At 35.1% G+C, this 22,458-nt stretch overlaps 1 protein-coding gene and 1 long non-coding RNA gene across 2 annotated transcripts in view; one reads left to right on the top strand and one right to left on the bottom strand.

The window, feature by feature from the left end:
• LOC123480020 (uncharacterized) overlaps positions 1 to 22,458 on the bottom strand; it is an 87,264-nt gene that overhangs the window by 18,031 nt on the left and 46,775 nt on the right. The window contains exons 2-3 of the long non-coding RNA XR_006655873.2: positions 9,982 to 10,063; positions 6,540 to 6,642 (exon numbers count right to left, since the gene is read on the bottom strand). This is a non-coding gene — a long non-coding RNA (uncharacterized lncRNA). The remainder of the gene's footprint in view (positions 1 to 6,539; positions 6,643 to 9,981; positions 10,064 to 22,458) is intronic.
• The window catches only part of ABCB5 (ATP binding cassette subfamily B member 5), an 86,209-nt gene that overhangs the window by 31,354 nt on the left and 32,397 nt on the right, over positions 1 to 22,458 (top strand). The window contains exons 14-16 of the mRNA XM_024563082.2: positions 12,402 to 12,563; positions 14,087 to 14,239; positions 22,205 to 22,348. Coding sequence (XP_024418850.2) covers positions 12,402 to 12,563; positions 14,087 to 14,239; positions 22,205 to 22,348 — 459 coding nt within the window. The remainder of the gene's footprint in view (positions 1 to 12,401; positions 12,564 to 14,086; positions 14,240 to 22,204; positions 22,349 to 22,458) is intronic.

Genomic DNA, 22,458 nt, shown 5'->3' with positions numbered 1-22,458 from the left:
GTTTGACTTGATCTTGAACTTTCAATCCCAGCAGCCCATGGGCCCTCAAACCTCACACTGACCTTCTGCTTACTGCAGGCACATTCTTCAAGCCCATAGTGCAGTTGTAACTCTTTACCAAACTGCACTACATCTAGGAGGATAGTTGGCAGTGGTACTTTAAAAACATCAGATACTCTTTTTGACGGCCAAACCCTCTTTATAATCATGGCCTCCAAACCCTTCAGAAGGCTTACTGGCACATTTTACTTTGACTTGTTTGAAGATGTGCTGTTTTTCAACTTATATGTATGACCCATGGACATGAACTAAGGAGGAGGAATGTTGGCGGGAAAGGGATTGCAGGGCAGAGGAGAATAGGGGGGAGAAAAACATGGGACAACTATAATAGCATAATAAATAAAATATACTTTAAAAAAAGAAAAGAAAATGTGCTGTTTTTCTCTCAAGGAAAATACAGTCTTTTCTTTTTAAATACTGACTTTCTGGAACCAGAAATGGTTACTAGCAGCCAAAGTGCCCACTGCTTATTGAAAAATTAATTACTTACTATTATCAACTTGCAAATCAGATTATACAAGTTTTTTACCCTTGTTTCCATCCCATGATGAATGTGTCACATGTTGCACATGATATTTCTTATTTTTATAAACAACTGATGAGAATATTCATGTTTATTATGGACACTGCTAATTTGGTTCACTTGGGAGAAGAAGAAACAGTGATTCCCTCAAGGGCATGACTAATGTTTATTCATTTTTTATACTTAATATCTCGAACAGGGCTCTATCAATAGAATGCACTCAAATTGTATTTAGGATTGTTGATATTTCATTTCTTAGGGCTTGAATGTACTAAAAATGATTAAACTTAACCACCTATTAAGTTACATAAGATTTTTTTCTAGGTTTATTGAGGTATAATTGATATACAATTATAAGATTTTTAAAAACTTACTGTAACAGGCTCCAGAGTTGTGTAAAGGTTAAATACTGTCACCATTGTCTTTTCATCAAGTATGTTAATCACTCTGGGCAATCAAAACTTCTTCAAACTTTAAAAATAAATAGTTTCAGGACTTCCAGTCAAGATGGAGGCATAGGTAGACATGCTTTTCCTCCTCACGCAACCACAAAAAGAATTACAACTGGATCTCAAAAGAAATAACACCCAGAACAGTCAGAAAATTGAGCTGTGTGGAAGTCCAACAACCAAGGATTTAAAGAAGCCACATTCATCCAGACAGGTAGGAGGGATGGAGTTGTGGAAACAGGCCGAGAGGCACGAAAACGCAGTATGGTGCTGAGAGGTAGTGGTGGCAGAATGGATAGTCCCACACATTCACATATAGTGGATAAAAATTGGAAAGGATACTTTGGGAGCAAGCAATCCCAGCCCCAGGCCAGACAGCACAGCCCAGGGTTCCAGCACCAGGAAGATAAATCTTCATAACTTTGGATATAAAAACCATTGGGGGTTGGGGTGGTGGAAGAAACTGCCAGATTTTCAGGAGACTCTGTTTGAGGGGCCTACATGGACTTCGAATGTATGCAAACCCACCCACTTTAAAGTTGAACACCAGGGGAACTGTTGGAAGAGCACCAGTCACGTATGGGAAGTGGATGAAGTGATTGGAAATGGGGCTAGTGCTGGGCAAACCTCCAGAAGACAAGCAGCAGCACTGTCTCCTCTCCAAGCCCTCCCTCCATACACAGCCACAAAGAGGTGAAGTGGATTGCCCCACCCTGGTCATTACCTAACACTCTGACCCACACAATTTACAGGTGCCTTTTCTATAATAGGCCATGCTACTAAGACAGGGAGTCAAAGTAGCTCTACCTAATACACAGAAACAAACTCTGGGAGGCTGCCAAATTCAAAAAATAAAGAAATATGGCCCAAATGAGAGAACAGAACAAAACCCCAGAAAAAGAACTAAATGAAATGAAGGTAACCAACCTATTGATGTAGAATTCAAAACCTGGTGATCGGCATGCTCAAACAACGTATTGAGTACAGCAACAGCATAAAAAACACCCAGGCAGAAATGAAGGTTACATTAAGTAAAATAAAGAAGAACCCACAGGAAACCAACAGTTAAGGGAAGGAAGCCATGATTCAAATCAACAATTTGGAACATAAGGAAGAAAAAAGCATTCAACTAGAACAGCAAGAAGAAAAACAAATTTAAAAAAAAAACCTAGGATAATATAAGGAGCCTCTGGGACATCTCCAAACATACCAACATCTGAGTCACAGGGATGCAGAAGGAGAAGAGGAAGAGCAAGAAGTTGAAAACTTATTTGAAAATTATGAAAGAAAACTTCCCTAATTTGGCAAAGGAAATAGACATGCAAGTCCAGGAACCATGGAGAGTCTCAAACAAGTTGGACCCAAAGAGGACCACACCAAGATACATCATAATTAAAATGCCAAAAGTTAAAGAGAAAAAGAGAATCTTAAAAGAAGCAAGAGAAAAGCAGAGAGTTACCTACAAAGGTGTTCCCATAAGACTATCTGATGATTTCTCAATAGAAACTTTGCAGGCAACAAGGGACTAGCAAAAAATATTGCCACATGCCTGGGTTGCAGGCTAGGTCCCCAGCTGGGGGCATACGAGAGGCAACCACACATTGATGTATCTCTTATCTTCCTCTCTTTCTCCTTCCCTTCCCCTCTCTCTAAAAATATAAATAAATAAAATCTTTCTTAAAAACTAGCCTTTTATTAAACATAGAATTACCATATGATCCATCAGCTCCATGTATAGGTATGTACCAAAAAATTTAAATTAGGGATTCAAACCAGTGTTTGTGTACCCATGTTCACAGTAGCATCATTCACAGTAGCCAGAAGTTAGAAACAATCCAAATGTCCATCAACAGATGAGTGGATAAATGAAATTTGATATATTTATACAATTGAATAGTGTTCAGTCTTAAAAAGGAAGGAAATTCTGATACATGCTACAACAATGATCTTGAGGACATTATACTAACTGAAATAAGACAGATGCAAAAAGACAAGTTTGTATGATTACACTTATATGAGATACCTAGAATAGTCAAACTTATACACAAAAAATAAAATATAGGTTACCAGGGGCTGAGAGAAAGGGGGGATAGAGAGTTATAGTATAAAGGGTATAGAGTTTCAGTATGGGATGAAGAAAATGTTCTTAAGATGGTAGTGGTGATGGTTGCATAACAATGTGAATGTATTTAATGCCACTTAATTATATACTTAAAAATTGTCAAAATTTTATGTTATGTATATTTTACTACCAAAAAAAAGGAATAGCAATCTAAGCCTGAATATAAAATAATAGTGATACAAAAGAAATTCACTTCTCAGATCCAGGGGGACCCAACCCTTAAAATGGTTAGAATCATAAATTCAATATTATACATATTTTACCAGCATTTCAAAAATAACAATCTAGCCTCTTCCCAAAACCACTCTGCCCTCTTAAATAGAAACTCAAACCATACCCCAGACTTAGGCTCTCATGTAGGCTTATAATAGACTCACTTTTGTCCCCTAGGCTGTTTTTTTGATCCTACTGTATGTATAGGTACTGGACATTTCTTTTACAATTGACTTTAAATCATTATTACTTAGCAGGATATTTCAAAGTCTTAAAAAATACAATACAATGCTTTTAAAATATAATAAAATATTTTTCTATGATATGGATATGCATCTTACGGATATCTGTAAATTTAAATTATTCTTAGTTTTGCCCTTGCTGACAAGTAAAGAAAACTCTTATATATAAGATACTGGTTTTCCTAATTGCTACCCAATAAGACATCTATAATGTATTATTCATTGGTCATCACTCTGGTATAGGTAAGATATTACTCCCTGATGGAAGAAAGACGAGCTAATTATTTTAGTATTTTTCTCTTCTTGCCCACCACTTCATCATTTACTTTTTCTTGTTTATTCATCTACAAACATTAGCTTGTTAATAAAGCTAAATATAGGAGAAAGGTATTAAATGACTATAAATCATTGTATTATTGTCAATTGTTAACTTGTTATTTAGAAGTAAAAGTAAAGAAATTTCAGGCTATAAAGAGAAAACTTCATAGTATAGAGTATTACCACTTGTTACTAATTAGTTAGTATACATGGTCTCATCTCAGTACAGAGTTTAGATATTGGATGTCTTTCCCTTTCTAAAGGCTGTTTGTGTGTGTGTGTGTGTGTGTGTGTACACACTTATTTTTACATGAGTAGCTTCCTACAAGTTGAAAAGAAGGAGTCGAGGTATAGATGAGTCACTTATCAAATATGGCTCTAAGTGCCTGATATTTTGCTATTTGTCATCCCATTTTACAAAAGAGAAAGTATTCTAGGACAGGTGAAGTGACCTGACAGTAATCTGACATTGTTCGGCTATGGATCTAGTGCTGACCCAAAAGAATGGCAAGCAAACTGGCTTTTGTATCATGGTAAGGTAGTTAAAATACCAGAAATTTCATGTTTCCTATATAACTACTATAGAGACATTCTTAGGGCAGATGGTCAAGTAAACTTCAAGTAAACTTTCAGCTAAAAAAGGTGGAAATTTGTAAATGAGTAGTGAGTGGTTTCACAGGTGGTATTCTTGGAGTACTGGGGGCTAGGATTTTCCAGGAGCCTCTTGAGAAGTAGATGAAGGCAAGGTCAGGTTCCCCCACCATCATCTCAGACACAGCAGCCACCCACTAATTAGTATGATTCATTTAAATATATCAAGTTTCCACATGAGCATTTATTTGTTGAAAGGATTTTCCTTAAAATCTTTTTTAAAGGCTTAAAAAGGCCAGGGGGGAGTGGGGTGAGGACAGTGGGAAGAGGGGATTGCAGGAACTATTATAAAGGACACATGGACAAAATCGGGGGGGGGGATGGTGGGGGTGGGGGAGGGAGGTGCATTCAGCTCGGGTGGGGGGGGAGGGAAGGGGAGAAAAGGCATACAACTGTAATTGAATAACAATAAAAAATTTAAAAAAAAAAAGAGTTTGAAGGTCACAAGCATATGTTGTCAATGGGCCCAATCCACGGGAGGCAACCTTGTGAGTGGCACGTGGGAACTTGTGTTCTCATAGATTTCTCACCTCAACACTTGCTGTGGAGCACGAGAACTCTGTGTTTACTGCCTTCCCCAGAGAGTATATTATCCCTGTTAATTGACCAAGCAGTCAAATGCAGGCCCTCTCAAATGTTCATAGCTTTGCATTGTTCTTTCTTTTCCTGTTGCCCACCTTTATCCAAGGCCCATTACCACCGTCTGGTAAGAAGCTAGCCAGTCTCCTCAGGCCCTTATCTCTGCCCTAGCAATTCTTTCAAGGGTGTTTTAAACCGCCCTCATTTCAAAGTCCAGAATAATTACCTGGTGATTTATGGTTGTGCATGGAATTGTGAAATAATCTGAAAAATTGCAGCAAAGTGTCAAGTAGAGGCCTACCTTCCTGTTGACCTTTCTCTGGTCAAATAGTTAATTGCTTGGCTTTTAGCTTTGTGTGAAATGTGAAGGAGGAGAATAGATGCTAGGGAATTCTTTCAAATTGGTACTTTGTAGAAGAAATAATAGCAATAAAGGCATAGTAGAAATCTACCACACCTTTGAGGCATCCAGGGGGAAAAAAACAACATTGGAATAGATTGCACTAAATTCTCTAATCTTTACGGTAAGTCTTGCTAAAAGACAAAGCATCAGCTCAAATTTCTTTGATTAGTTTTCTAGGAGACTTTGGCTTCCAAAATTGCTTCTGTTTTAAGTCTGAAACAATTATTGTTGAATTGTTTTTGTTCCCTATGGCTAGTACATCAATTTTAGGTCACATTTATGATGATGTGGAGTTATAGTACTCATCTTCTGTGTATCAAGTATCTCAGGGATCACCGTGTCTCACTGTCTAATAATGTTCAGTGTTTTGAAACCATTTTTCCATATATTTTTCCAGTTGTTTTCTTGGTTTCGGGTGACAGGGTAAATCTTATTCTTGATATTCCATCTTAGTTAAAAGCAGAATCTGTCTTTTATACAATTGGCTCTACATTTTTTGAGGCACTGCTTTGGTATTTTCCTTTTTCGATATTTTTATCTTTTATCTTTTTTATAAAATTCAGAAATATCCCATTTGGGGAATCTTACATAAACTATCAGAGGGCTTGGTTTATAAATATTGTTTAAATGAAGTATATGTTATAGAATCAAAAATAGATCTTTGGTATGTATGCTTAAATCAGTACGATCAGTATTAAGGATCAGTAATTGTAATTATTACCTGCATTTCAACAGAGGGGATTTAAATAACTCTGCTTTGTTCACATGTAAAACTGTTACAAAAGTGTTCACTTGCATTCAAGCCTGCCCTTAGTACTAGTATAAGGTATGGGAAGAAGAAACTTGCAAGGTATAAGAAGTAGTCAATGCAAAGAGCTTTAGTCACATTAATGGGAAGACACCTAACAGAGATGTGGCAGGATTTGCACTCTTTGCATGTTCAGAGGACCTGAGTATGTATTTCAGTCTTGCCACCTACCTGCCTGCCATGTGGCCTGGCATCCACTGCTTCACCTCTCTGAGCTGCTGTGTCTCGGTCTCTCAGAGGGAAGTAAGCACACTTTCCCAGTCAGCTCATGGAACTGTGTAAGCAAAACCAAAGAGAGAAATGTTAGTTATAGAACCTTAGCCATCTGTAGTTAATAATAACTAACGTGTAACATTGTTTGGCTTACTGATGGATGGCTATTTCTATGGCCTGATTTCTTTTTTAAAGGTAACAGAACTGACTAGTGTTCATCACCTGAAATTAAAATTTATATATGTAATATATATTACACATATATATTTAGTTGTCTTAAGGTACAAAAAGAGAAAAACAGCAATAAAAACACTTCATATTATGTCTATAGTTATTCATTACAGCATCAATCATTTTTACCTTGATCATTTTACAACCTAAGTCTCAAAAACATGCTAAGATCTGCCTGTATGAAAAAGATAGAAATCTAATAGAAAAAGACCTTAGAAGTTCTGCATCCAAAGTGATGGGTAATTTTTAAATAACAGATTTCATTTAGGTACACTATTTCCCTGTTCAGAAACTTCCAGTAAATTCTATTCCTTACAGGAGAAACATTCCTTAACATTGCTTTACATGAACTAGCCCTAAATTCTATTCCTAGCCCCATAACCTTCTGTTTTCCACAACCTCTGCTATATGTGCTCCTCATTATTCCCCACAAATCCATGTTCTTTTGGGACCAACTGCCTTGTCTTGCTGTATCCTCTATTAGAATTGTCCCTCCTCATCTACGACCATACCACCCTGAATGCACCCGATCTTGTCTGATCTTGGAAGCTAAGCAGGGTTGGGCCTGGTTAGCACTTGGGTGGGAGAATTGCCCCTCCTCTCTTTTTCCCATTTGACAAACTTTTATCCATTCATTAAGACTCTACTCAAAAGTCATTGATTTAGCGATCTTTCTCTATTCAGCTAAATAGTTAATCACTTCTGTGCTCCTATAACATATTTATATACTTCTATTATAGATTTATTACTTTGTTAAAATTGTTTTCTGCCTCCTTTATGAGTTCTGTCAAGGGCGAGGACCTTAACTTATTTTTGAATTGGCTTCAATAAATAGTCAAGGGTCTGCAGCTTGAAGACATTCAATTAATGACTTAAAGACTAGTATTTACTACAAACTTTTCATGTACGAGTCATGATACCAAGAACATTAATCTGCACAAGAATGCTAAAATACAGGCAGTATGATTTTTCCCCATTTAATAAGTGAGGAAACTGAGACTCAGGGAGGTAAACTAGTCTAAGACTGCAAACCCAGAAATTGGCAGAAACCAGACTCAAACCTAGGAATTGTGACTCCAGAGAACACAAGTAACAAAGAAATTATTGAAAATTAGGTTTTCATTTATCAACATGATTCACTGTACAGCAAGCATTCCCAACCTCCCTCCTCCCCATCTGTGGATGCTGCTCGAATTTCCACCTGAGCTCCAACTCCTGCCTCCCTGCCCCCCAATTCCGTGGGAAAATTGTCTTCCACAAAACCAGTCCCTGGTGCCATAAAGGTTGGGGACGGCTGCTGTGCAGTCTATTATGAGGTTGTTTACAATTTGTATTTAGTTAATGTAGTACAGTAAGAGTGGTGCTCATTATATGTCAGAGTAAACTGTATTATGAGTTTTTATTGAAACAGTGGACTTCATTCCTAAATTATCAGTCTTCTTTGTTGTTCAAGAAATTCAGATAATGGTCTGCTTTCAAAACAAACAAAAAAAAAAACAAGGGAAATTTTGGTGCTAGTTATATTATTTAATTTCATATTTATAGAAAAAAATGTCTGAAACACCGGGCTAATGAGGGCACAAATAGCTATCTCTCCCATCTGCTCTATGTGACAGGAGATGCAGGTTAAGTATAAATAAATTTAAATGCTTTGAAACATAATTTGAGTCTAATTATTAGAATTTAACTGAAGTCATGAAAAGAAAGGACCCTGCATTTGGATAGATGTCAAACTATTTTTTTCCTTTTTTAAAAATTTACCTGTTTAAAGGACTTTCTTAATATCCATCCTTGGGTTAAATTATGGTACACCTACCTGGAACCTTTTTACCTTTACTAGTCGTCAGGGTCAGCTACATAGTTTGTAAGGCTCAGTGAAAAATAAAAATGTGGAGTTTCTTTTTCAAAAATTAAGAATTTGCAAGATGTCAATCCTGGGTTTCAACATCAAAAAAAAAAGAATTGCAGGACAGCAGCAGAGCATTAAGCCAAAAGCAGGACCCTTCTAAGGATGGGCTTTAGCAACTGGACAGTGCATATATCCATGAATCTGGTCCCTTTACTGCTGCCATGACTAGGCGGAACTTCAGACTGACTGTGATACAGTGACCTACACTCACTTCTGAACTTTAGGCATCAATCCTCATTACTAACCCAAATGATAACATTCTTAGTTGGCTTGGTGGAATACAAAATGTGTGTGTACATACACACACATGCACATCAAGTATATGTATATATGAATGTATATATTCCTGACATAACTATATCTATGTGTGACATTTACAGATATACAGTATATTTCAAAAGCCAAAATTAATAACAATGTCTGCTTATTATGGAAGCCTAGTTTTGATGAGTTCTACTGTCTCCATCCCCAATACTATTTCTCAGAGTAAGTTTAAATATTAAAGTCCAATTTAGGTAGTCCCCACTTCTCTATTGCCATTTTTAACCTGAGTGATATATGATTCCCCTTTAACTTTCCTGACAATATACCATCAGTTCAAAAGGTTTTAAGTTATAATTACATGACCATATCTCCCAGTTTGTCCCACTCAAGAGTGTCCTGGTTTGGATGATACTTTAGATGGCCACCTCAACATAAGCTAAATATATCAGAATGTAAATAAGGTACTATAAAAATAGTTTAAAAAGACCTTTAATAATAACAGTGTAACTATTCAGTATTTCATAATAACATCTATTTGTTGCTCCTGTGCCTGTAAATATCATAGGAACAAAAGCTTTTAAAAATAGAACATTTTTTCCAAATTATTTTAGCTCTCTTGCTTTTAAACAAAAATGTAATACTTGTATATTAAATAAAATTGAGAAAACTGAGACAAGAAGAATACAACCCATAGGCCCAATCATTATATACAGGCACTATAAATATTTTGATATATTTCTATATAGGTATCTTTTTATATGGATAGATACTGAAGATAGTTTAATATGATGTATACATTTTCCTACATTTTGCATATAACATTATGTCATAAATCTGTTTCCACCTATCAATCACTATTGTTTTGAAAAATTCTCAAAAAAGCTTTCTTCACTTATACATTTGGAATAGAAGAGTTTGAAAGAAATACTCATCTGCTTCATTGAGAATATATTCTGCAATAGAGAGACCGTTTCCAGAGAATACAGTACACCATACCAGATGCTAGTACCAGTCCTTCCAATGACTAGATGATTCCTTGAACAAGCCTCTTAACTTTTCTGAAGTCCAGTTTCCTTCTCTGTAATAGATAGGAATAAAAAGTCAATATCAGTAATATATTAGTAACATAGTATTAATAATAATAATATTAGCTAGAAGTTCTTAAGCACCCAGAAAAATTTTAGTGTGTCTATAGTATGCCCAAAGTATCAGATATTATATTAGGCATTTACAAAACTACATTACCTGAAGAATAATCGAGATGACCTTGTAGAGGAGCAATGAAGCTGAAAGATTTGGGTGAATAGATATGAAGGCCTATTTTAAATTTATGGTAGTTAAGACAGTGTAGTATTGGTGCTATAATAGACAGAATGAATAGAACAGTACACAGAATACAAAAACAGATACAAAATAATGGTCACCTGATTTAATGACAAAGACAGCTCTGCAGTGCAACAGAGAAAGGATGGTCTTCTCTAAAAGTGCTGCTGGGACAGTTGGTTAACTTATACATTTGTCCCCTTATCTGCAGGGTATACGCTCCATGATCCCCAGTGAACTCCTGAAACTGCAGCTAGTACCAAACCCTCTACGTACTATGTTTTTTCTGATACATACTACTTATGATAAAGTTTAACTTATCAGTCAGGCACAATAATAGATTTACAACTATTAATAAAATAGAACAGTTATAATAATAAACTGCAATAAAAGTTATATGAATGTGATCTCTCTCAAAATGTCTCTGAAATTTTCCATTTTATATTTTCAGACCACAGTTGACTGAGGGCAACTGAAAACATGGAAAGTGAAACCTTGGATAAGGGCCGACTACTGTATGGGGAAAATGTACACTGACTCCTGCTTGACACCACACTCAATTAATTTCTGATGGTGTATAGATCTAAATAGAGAAGGGGAATGATAAAGATTGTAAAGTAAAAGGTAGAAAAATATTCACATGACACTGAAGTAAAGATTTCTTAAATATGACACACCAAAAAACATAAATTGTAAGAGAAATGTTGATCAGTTAGGCTCCACTAAAGTTTTTAAATTGTATTCATCAAAAGGTACCATTAAGAAAGCGAAAAGACTACCATTTAGAGGAAAAACTAATTATAATACATAGTATCTGACAAAATCCTCATATGTCAAATATATAAAAGGCTCCTGAAAATTGACAAAAAAAAATAGTTCCAATAGAAAAATGAGTAAAACCTACAATTCACAAGAGAGAATGTCCAGATTGTCACTAACCATATGAAAAGTTGTTTAACTTCATCAATCATCAGGAAATGCAAATAAAAGCCACAATATGATAGTACTCACCTACCAGACAAAGACAAAAATTACCAAGTGCCGGTGAGAATATAGAGTAACTAAAATTCTCCTGTATTTTTGAAAGTTTATAAATTTGGACAACCACTTCGAAAAGCTGTTTGTCAGAATCTAAAAAAGCTGAGGATATGGCTCAGCAATTCCTCTCCTAGGTATATAACTAGTAGAATTGTATACATATGTTCACCAAATAAACATGTATAAAAACCTGTTCATTATAGAAAAAAAAAAAAAAAAAAAAACCTGAAACTACCCAAATGTCAAACAGCAGTAGGGAAGGTAAATAAATTGTTGTATATTTGCACAGTGGAATATAATTTGTCAATAAGAATGAATGATTTACAGTTATATACAACAAAATAGATAAATCTCAAAAACAATGTTAAACAAGATGCCCAGACATAGAAGGGTATATACTACATGATTCCATTTATATAAAATAACCAAAGAAATCAAAACTAATCTATGCTGTTAGAAGTCAGAATAGTGGTTACCATTGGTGTGAGTGAGCTGGGCAACAGTGACTGAAAGGGGGCCTGAGAGAGTTTCAGGGTGCTGATAATCTGTTCCTTAACCTGAGCACTATGCATCTGGATGTATTCAGTTTGTGAAAGTGTATTGATCTGTACACTTATATGTACTTTTTCATATGTATGGGATACTTGTGAAAAAGTTAAAACATATATTACCTTGAATCTCTACCCACTTAGTTAAGAAATATCATGATTTTAAAGACAAAGAAAATGAGAAATACTGAGTTTAAGTTACTTAGTTACTTTTAGTTACTAGCCAAATAGCTCTTAGATGGCTCAGATTAAATGGTTTTTAGTTGCTTTTCTAGCTCTAAAATACTGTGGTTTTATAAATCCACCAATATGGAATCTAATTAACTTTCTGACTTTCTTGTCATTTTAATTTGTATTGGCCTTCCTAATGTATCAATGTTTCTAAATTTCTAAATCCAAAGATGACATTCTTTGACATGTAAAATATGACAAGCCATTTTCTTGAATATTGAAGAGTTTATTATTTCTACTAATTTCATATTTTTTTCTATACCTGCTGTTTTGTAGGCAAGTAAAGGTCGGACTACAATTGTGGTAGCACACCGCCTTTCCACTATTCGAAGCGCAGACATGATTGTGGCCATGAGAGATGGGGTGGTGGTGGAAAAAGGAACTCATGCTGAACTGATGGCACAACAAGGTCTATATTATTCACTTGCAATGTCGCAGGTAATGTTAACATATTTTGAACTGGCATCCCAACTCAGCCACTTAACAGTTTTTGAACCTTGAGCAAGTTATTTAAATTTTTTTTTGCTTCAGTTTTCTAATCACTAATGGGGAAAATAATGGTAACCTATTCATGAATTTCTGCGAGTGTTAAATTAGTTCATTCATGTAAAGTGCTTTGAATTATTGTTGACATAATAAAGTTTATTACATTACTATTATTAGCATTAGCATTATCCAACCAAACTTTTCAGAAAAGTTCAAACCATGGAGATTAATGCTGTAATTATTTGTCTTGGCCATGCATGATTATTTAGAGATGTATTCCTCTAGTGAGTTCCCACATGAAAATGAAACAAAAACAAGTAGAGATATTTACATACCAAAACTTATCTTGTCTAGCAGCCTTCCCAGAAAAAGAATTGTCTTTGTCCTGTTAAAACACCTTCTTAAAAAATTTTATTTTGAGAAGAGGTCAAAATTTTATTTTAAACTTGTCACAAAGTAAGTATCTCCTGAACAAAGCCAAATAAAACATTTTTTTCTTGGTAGAGAAATTTTTAAGAAAGAAAAGAAAGTGATAGCATAAAGGAATGTCTGATTAAAGATGTTAGGATAGTATAAGAATGATTAAAGTTCATTGTACTTTGAGAAGACTGATTAACAGTTGTTAAGCTTGGCAAAGAATCGGTGTCCCTGGGAAGCCTTTCATGTGCATATTCTCCTTTGTACCCAAATCCACTTCTGTCTTTCATCTCCACTCCCCACCCTGATTTCCGCCACAATCACCCTAACTGGGGTCCTCGTTCCTGTCTCGTCCCCTTCCTCCTCTCTCTTCATAGGGTAGTCAAATTTATTTACTCCCACCACTAAAACTGGTCTCATTTCTCTAAATACCAAGAAAAACAAAACTAGACTTAGAGCATTTTGGTTTAGAGCTTGACTCTATCCTATAATTTAAAGTCTCATGAAGTTTAACTTGATATTTTTGGAATTTCTTATTGTTTATGAGCTGGCCTCAGCAATTGTGCTTTTTGATCAGTCTGTAATGGGCAGCAGTAGCAGGCGTGGAATGTATTATTCTCCTCAGATCTCCCTTAGGCTCAGGACCAGCCTCACATTTAAGTGTTATAAACTACATGTTATAAATTTATAAGCTAGGAAAAAGGGGTCAGAAAGAGTGTCTTTGAGTCATCTCCCTCACAAAGCTCCTTTAACTAAGATCTGTCCCTGCTGGTGGAATAATTGTTTTGGATTAAGGCATTGTTTTCTCCAATTAATTATACAGATCTTTGGGGAGGGGGTGGAGGCAGAATAAGTTATCATCACTCACTAACATTTTAGTATGAGTTGGACTTGCTCTCTGTGAAGCCTGAAAACTTCAGCAAGACCTGCACAAGAATACGAGTATACCACTTCAATAACAGAGACAAAATATAGCTTGAGAGGGATGTTTAATAAACTTCCTTTGAATTTTTAAGGCATTATTCTAATATTCATTATCCTGTATATTCATTATTCAGGATATTAAAAAAGCTGATGAACAGTTGGAATATTCTGAAAAAAATACCAGCTCATATTCTGAAAAAAATACCAGCTCGGTTCCTCTGTGCTCCATGAATAGCATCAAGTCAGACTTTACTGACAAGTCTGAGGAATCTACTGAACATAAAGAGGTAATGGTTCAATTATCAACAGGTTTTACCATGTTCTCCAATGAATTTTGATTTAATCCTTATAATATTTTGAATTTATTTACGATAAAATGTTACTAGAGCACTACATTTATAAAACATAAATCTTCCCCAGACTTCACTTTAGCATCCACTATGAGAAAGAGGCCCTCAAGTAAGACTGCATTTTTGTCAGAGGTCATTGTGTGAACAAGAAATCTCATGAGAATGCTACATTATTCTTTCCTATAAGGCTAACCATGGGTTAAAACAGTGGCTCAGGAAGTGTGGGACAGATACTACCAGTGATGCTCAAGATCAATTGAGGTCATATAAAGACCCAAATCCACTCCACTACCAGGACACAGATAAGCACCAGCATGTGCATATGGGATCTAGTGGTCTAATCCTAGGGTACAACCAGACAGTGCTGAGCAAAATGTCCAGAGTGTGGGCTGAGGCCCAAAGTGATGCTGGGCCTGTTAAGAAAAGGGAGGCTGAATGGGGGGAAACAGAAATGAGACTTGAGATCAGAGTGGGGATTGAAGAGAGTAGTACTGAGGGGTGTGAGATTTACACTGAGGTGTGTAAAGAGGGTAAAAGAAAGGTGATCTGGACTGTGAAAAAGCCTGGGGGTAGGAGTAGGGAAGCAAGCAAGAGCATAAGTACTCCTCACCCAAGTGAACAAAGCTATTTATAGGAGGATACAGGCATCAGTGACCTGGACGAAACAGACCCGTGCTGTCTGCGCCCACAGTTGCACCTTTACTGGCCAAGCCAAGAGCTAGAGAAAGCACTTGGTGGCCAAACATATGAGACAACTATTCACCACGAGCACCTTGTTCTGAAAACACTGCAGGCAGAACATTGGAGAAAAAGTTCACCCTGCAAGAGCCTTCCCAGTGATCTACCAGAAAGAGTAGGGAGAAAAATTTCTTCCTCCTGCAGTATCTTTCCAGTACCCTCTACAGACAGGGCTTGATATCTTACTACTGTTAAAGGAGAAATATTTGTCAGGCAAAAGGATGAATTTGGACCTGAGAGGCAATATATCAATAACTAGGACAGAGGTTGTATTATCTTAAATACAGGAACAGCAAATATAAGGGCCTGGAGTTGGGGGTTACAGTGACTAAAGAAGAGAGGTAGTGTGTGAGATAATCAGGTACTAAATCATGTAGTGTCTTGTAGGCCATAATAACAGCTTTGGATACTATTCTCATTCAAATAGAAAGCCATCAGTATTTTAATTAATGGTTCCTGACCCACAAGGAATCTCTGGTTAGAACTCAGAGGCAGTGAAACTGAATGGGAAAAAATTGCAAATTTTTTCCCCACCTATCCTTGGTAGAAATTTAATTTATTTTTATTATGAATCTAAACAACAAAGTCCAATAGAATTACCAGTGCATGTGAAGTCACCAATGAAAATCACGGAAATTTTCATATCATATTAGTTAATTTAGATATCTCATATCTATTTACACTCATCACTATTAGATCTTGTTATTTAATGTGCTAATAATGAAGCATATTCATAACTGTCACAATTGGAATTTTTTGCTAAATTTTTTGAATACCATATTTCAGTATAATTGGCTTTCTTTGAGAACTATGGGTTATTTTAGTACATCATTGTGAACTCTTCTGGGAAAGAGTCCATGGACTTCACCATTGTTCCAAAGGGTTCCACCACACAAAGCAGGTTATAACTGTTGCACGAAAGGGTCTTACTCAGAAGAGTGCATGAACTGATTTACTTGATGTGGCTGCTGTGTGGAAATGGCATTTGGGAGCCCGAGTGGACCAGGGATAACAGAGCAGGGAAGAGATGATGGTGACTAAATAAGGAATCCGATGGGCCTGACTAAAGCTGTCCAAGGAGAAATTGAGTATAGGTGGAGAAGTAAGTAGAATGAGATTGAGACCTAGAACACTGCAAAATTTAAATTCAAATTGAAAAGCAGTAAGTAACCAGCAAAGGAGCTTAAAGAATGACTGGAAAACAAAAGAAAATCCAGGAGAGGGTGGTATCATAGAAGCCAGCTACTCAAAGTGTTACCAAAAAAAGGAAGAGATCATTTGTGTCAATTGCTGTGAAAACCAGATAAAATTAGAAATTTCTACTTCTAGCCAAGGTTTATTTATGGTTAATTGTGATTAGATTTACCTCCCTGCCTGAAACAACTAAGAAACTGGACAAAATACATGAAACAGTTCTATAACAATGGACATCAGGCAGAATAAGATGGTGACCCCTAAGAAAGAGGAGAAAAATGAGATGAACCTTATCATTGACCCAGGTTATTTCCTGGGTAGTTTCCAAGCCTCAGAGCTGGAAGGAGAAACCCAGACACAGCCTAGGTAGTAGGCAAAAGTAGGTGAGTCTTCAGAGCAAAGGACAAGAGAGGAGAAAGCTTCTCAGAGACACACAGAGAGAGAGAGAGAGAGAGAGAGAGAGAGAGGGAGGGAGGGAGAGGGACATGAAAAGTATTGCCTCAGAGAGAGAAAAAAATTAGCCCCAAGATAAACTCAAGCTCTGAGCCAATATAACAAAGCCTAAAAGCAAAACTCAAAAGGATCAAACCAGTCCCAAGTAATTTAAATGTGTCCCAGAACAAGGCTCAAATATATATATATATATATATAACAATAAAACAATGAGTAAAATTTACAATGTCTGGCATTCAATCAAAAATCAGAATCTCCAGGCAAGTTAAAATGAAGAAAAATGGTACTCCAAATGAAGAGAAAAATCAATTAATATAAATAGATCCAAGAATGGCACACTTGGTAGAATTAGTAGGAATATTAAAGAGTTATTGCAACTATATTTCATATGTCCCCAAAGGAAAAGCAAGAGGGAACAAAAAAAAAAGTTTGAACAAATAATGAAAAGAAATTTTCCAAATTTGGTGAAAACTAAAAACCTACAGATCCAAGAAGCTCAATAAATTTCAAGTACAATAAACATGAGTAACACCATCCCAAGGCACATCATAATCAAATTGCTTTAAAAAAATGCAATAAGGAGAAAAATTTTAAAGCAGCCAGAGAAAATCAACACAATATGCATAAAGGTAAGAAAAAACACAGACTTCTCACTAGAAATAATGCAAACTAGAAGATATAAAGCAATATCTGTAAAGTACTGAAAAGAAAAAAACTCAAAATGCTACATGCAGAAAATTGCCTTTCAAAATGAAGGCAACATATAAAATTTTTCAGGACCAAAAAGGCTAAAGTAATTTATCACCAGCAGATCTCTACTATAAGAAATGTTGAAGTAACTTCTTCAGGCAGAAGGAAAATAATACCAGATGGAAATCTGAATCTATATAAAGAAATGAAGAGTATCACAAATAGTATGTAAATGGGTAAATATAAAATAATTGTCTTCTAAATATGTTTTTAAAAATAATTTACATTTTAAAGGAAAAAATAACATTACAGTGTGGGGTATATAACACAAGTAAAAATGTATAAAAAATAGCCAAAAGACTGAGAGGGAGAAATGAAAGTATTCTATTTTAATGTTCTAAAATGATACATATTATTACACTTGAAGGTAGACTGTGATGTTAATGGTAGTCAAAGTAGAGTTCAGAGCAAAAAAAAAAAATTACCAGGAATAAAGAGGGTTATTTCATAATTACAAAAAGATAAGTTTATCAAGAACTGAAAACATAAATTGACAAATTCACAATAATATTCAGAGATTTAAACGCCCCTCTCTTAAATATTGATGGAACAAATAGACAAAAGTTCAGTAGAGATATAAATGACTTTAATGACTATCAACCAACTTGACCTAATAGACATTTATAGAAGTCTAGACCTGTCAACAGAAGAATACACATTCTTTTCAAGTGCATCTGAAACATTTATCAAGATAGAACATATTCTGGGCCATAATATAAGTCTTAATAAACTTTTAAAAACTCAGCACAAAATAGAATTAAATCAGAAACAAAACCAGAACGCAGCCTGGGAAATCGTGAGGTTTTTGGAAGCTAAATAACTCACTTTTAAATAATGCAGGGATCAAAGAAGAAATCAAAGGAGGTATTCAAAAGTATTTTGTACTGAACAAAAAATGAGAATTTCAAAATGTATGGGGTGAAGCACAAAGGGATAATAAGAAATTTATACTGTTAAACACCCGTATTATATAAAAAAGAAAGATCTCAAATTAATAAACTAATTTGAGTTCCCCCTAAAGAAACTAGAAGAAAACAATTTTAAAGAAGAAAAACCAATGAAATCCAAAGCTGGTTCTTTGAGAACATCAGTAAACTGATTACTTCTGCATTTACTGGGCAAGTAGAACTCAGAAGACAATATTCAGAATTAGAGGCTGACATCACTACAGTTTCTGCAGATATTAATGCAATCACATGGAAACACATAATCACATTTATGCAAATGAGTACTACAACTCTGATGGAATGGACAAATTCTTTGAAGGACACAAACTAGTAAGGCCTACTCCAAAATAAATTAATCATTTGAGTAATCTTACATCTATAAAAAAGAAGTTGAATTCGTAGTTAAAACCTTTTTTATAAGAAAACTCCAGGCCTAAGTGGCTTTACTGGTAAATTCTACCAAACAGAAAATTGAAGAGAAAGGCGTTCCTATTCTACGAGACCAACATTACTCTGATATCAAAATTAGACAAAGAGCCTTGGCCAGTGTGGCTCAGTTGATTGGAGTGCCATCCCGTAAACCAATTCAATTCCTGGTCAGGGCACATGCCTAGGTTGTGGGTTTGATTCTGTGTCAGGGTGTGTATGGGAGGCAACTGATTGATGTTTCTCATATTGATGTTTCTCTTTCTCTGTCCCTTCCCCTCTCTCTAAAAATCAACAAGCCTCAAATGAGAATTTGTCCTTAACTGAGAATTTTATAAAATTACACAAAGATATTAGAAGAAAATAAAATTATAGACAAATATGCCTATGAACATAGATGGAAAAATTCTTAACAAAATTTTAGCACTACAATTAACAATATATAGAAAGAATAATACATTACCACTAAGTACAGTTTATCCCAGGAATGTGAGTTTGGTTCAATATTCAGAAACTAAGGCAATTCCCCTTATTTAAAAAGTTTAAAGAAAAAAACTATCTAATCATCTCAATAAAGGCAGAAAACTCATTTGATAAAATGTACCATCCATTCCCAATAACTCTCAACATTACAGAAATGGAAAAAAAATTACCTCAACTGATTAAAGGGCATCAACAGAAAAATCTACAGCTGGCATCATACTGAAGGGTGAAAGACTAAGATCTGGAGCAAAACAAGGATGTACACTCTCACCACTTCTATTCAAGATCATCCTAGAAATTCCAGACTGTACAACATGGTCAGAAAATAAAGGTATCCAAATAGGAAAGAAAGATGTATAACCATCTTCTCTATGTGAACAATGCTAAGGAATCCAAAAAAAAAATACTAAAACTGATCTTTGAATTAACAAGGTTGCAGGCTACATTATCAATATAAAAAATCAACTCTAATTCTATATTCTAAATATTTGATACTAAATATTAAAATACATAGTAAAACCATGAAAGACTCCATGCTACCTAAATATGCCATAGGTTATAGCATGTTTTAAGATCTTCTGATATAAAAATATATGAATTTATAGGCATTCTGTAAAAACATACAAAAGGGTTTTAAAAAGTTAAAAAACTCTCCCAAAGAATTTAAAATTTCATCTTTTATATTTTACAGCTTTATTGGGTTATAATTTTCATACAACAATCTATACATATTTAAATGTACAATTTGATAAGTTTAGATAGAATTACACACCTGTGAAATCATCACCACAATCAAGATAATGAACATACCCATTACCCACAGAAGTTTTCTCCTGCCCTTTGTAACCCCATTCTCCCATACCTCTTAGTTGCCGATCTTCCTCTCCTACAACCATAGATTTGCTTTCTGTCACTACAGATTATTTTGCATTTTCTTCAATTATATTAAAGAAGTCAGACAGTATATATACTCTTTTCATCTGGCATCTTTTGCTTAACATAATTACTTTGATATTCATTCATGTTGTTGCATGAATTAACAGTTCATTCATTTATTGCTGAGTATGGATATACCACAAGTTATGTATCCATTCACCAGTTGACATAAATTTGGGTCACTTACTCTTTTGGGGTATTAAAAACAAAACTGCTATGAACATTCATATATAAGACTTTGTGTGTACATATGCCTTCATTTCTCTTGAGTAAATACCTAGAAATGGAATGACTGGATCATATAGTAGATATATGGTGGGGGGGGGCAAAATAAAGGGGAGGGTGGGCCCGTTGTAGTACAGGCTTCCCCTGCTAGGTGAGTGTTACAGGAACCCATCTGTAGCAGTGTACCAGCAGGCATTGCCGTGAAAGGCTGCCATTTGGCTTCAGTGAATTTTTTGAAGACTTTTTCAATGCCTTGCTTTAGTATATTTATTTTGTTTTTATCTTATTTTATTTTATTATTTTCTATCTTGATAATATTATTTTAGTGATACTTATTTTTTAACCTGTTATTGTATATTTTCCCAGAGGCAAAATGATAGATTATTCCATAGGAGCAAGATAGCCCTCCTGCATCTACTGGTTCTGTAATTTACTGGTGATATGTCCTGGGACACACTAAGCCTTTGTTTTACTACAAAATGAGGTGATTTTATTTAAAAATTTGATTAAAAACATTCATGCTCAGTGCTCAGCAGAGTTGTTAGTATGCAACTTTTTAAGTTTCTGTATTTTTTTGACTTGTCAACTAAGTAAAAAAATGAGGCTGTATGTGATGATGATCTTCAGAAAACTTCAAAAGGAAAGAATAGTGAAATTAAGTAACCCAATGTAATTGTGGTTTAGCCATCCTGAAAATAGACTTTCAAGGCTTTAGAATTTGAAAAGTTCTATTGTTCAAACAATAGAGTGTGCATTATATTGCCAGACTAAAATTAAAGCAAGAATTATAAACTATTTATAGTCTTTCCTGGAGAACTCTCTGGTTATTAGGTTCATAAATGTCATTATTTCAAGAGTGAATACCATAAGGAAGTTTTAACATATGAAATGCTTAGTAGTTTGCTGTCTATTTTTCTATTCAAAATAATTACTCATCACAAAGCTGTTCACAAAATTTTGAAAGTTTATCTCAGTGTCCAGACATCCCATTGGAAGGGCTGACAGATACCAGAACTTGCATTGTGCTTTCTCTATATAAGACCTGGGATTTTGCATAATATAATCCTTTCTCTGTAATAATAACATTGACAACAGCTAACATTTATTGGGTACTTATTGTTTGCAGATAGTGAGTTAAGCTTAATTCTAAAAACAATCTTATAAGGTAGGAATTGATATCATCCCCCTTGGAAAGATGAGAAAACTGAGGCTTGGCAAGTGTAAGTAATATGCTCAGATACTGAAGCAATTTTCTTGTAAATGGGAGCCCCAAACAAGCTTTTAACAAAGGTATTAGAAAATGTTTCTGTAAATTGTCGTGAAACTGGAAAATGTTCAAGCTTAAAATGCTAATAAAACTTTTACCTTTTGTCTCTGCTTAGTTCCTACCTAGATTTTTGCCCTATCCTAGAATATGATATTCCATCCAGTTTAACAGTAATAAAGAAAACATGCCTGCCATTTCTTCTGTGAGTCTTAGCTATCAGAACACGTGGGTTAATTTGTACTTTTTAATGGTAGCGACTGAGTGAAATGCCAGAAGAAGTTGCACAGTCGCTTTGGGGCAAGATGTCTGTATGTTTGAGGTCGCCATCAGTAATGTGGGCAGTGAAATCTTTCTGAGAAGAATTCTTTCTACTCTACAACCTATTATATTTGCTATTTTACATTATAGATATGTTTAAGATAGCTAACACTGATTTCTATCATACTTTCAAACTGGGTTTTAACCAAGGTATTTTATTTATAGGCAAGTCTTCCTGAAGTTTCACTATTAAAAATTTTTAAATTAAACAAGTCTGAATGGCCTTCTGTGGTTCTGGGGACATTGGCTTCTGTTCTAAATGGAACTGTTCATCCCATATTTTCCGTCATCTTTGCAAAAATCATAACTGTAAGTAAAACTAATTTGCTAATATTTTTAACAATTTTAAACAAAGTGTTGCCTGAGAGAACAGACCTGTTGTACTCTGATCTGGCAAGGGGAACACTGGGACTTGTGGT

Source organism: Desmodus rotundus, chromosome 6, assembly GCF_022682495.2.
Source record: "Desmodus rotundus isolate HL8 chromosome 6, HLdesRot8A.1, whole genome shotgun sequence".
Taxonomy (NCBI): Eukaryota; Metazoa; Chordata; class Mammalia; order Chiroptera; family Phyllostomidae; genus Desmodus; species Desmodus rotundus.
Note: the sequence above shows the minus strand (reverse complement) of the source record. Positions and strands in the feature narration are given on the sequence as shown.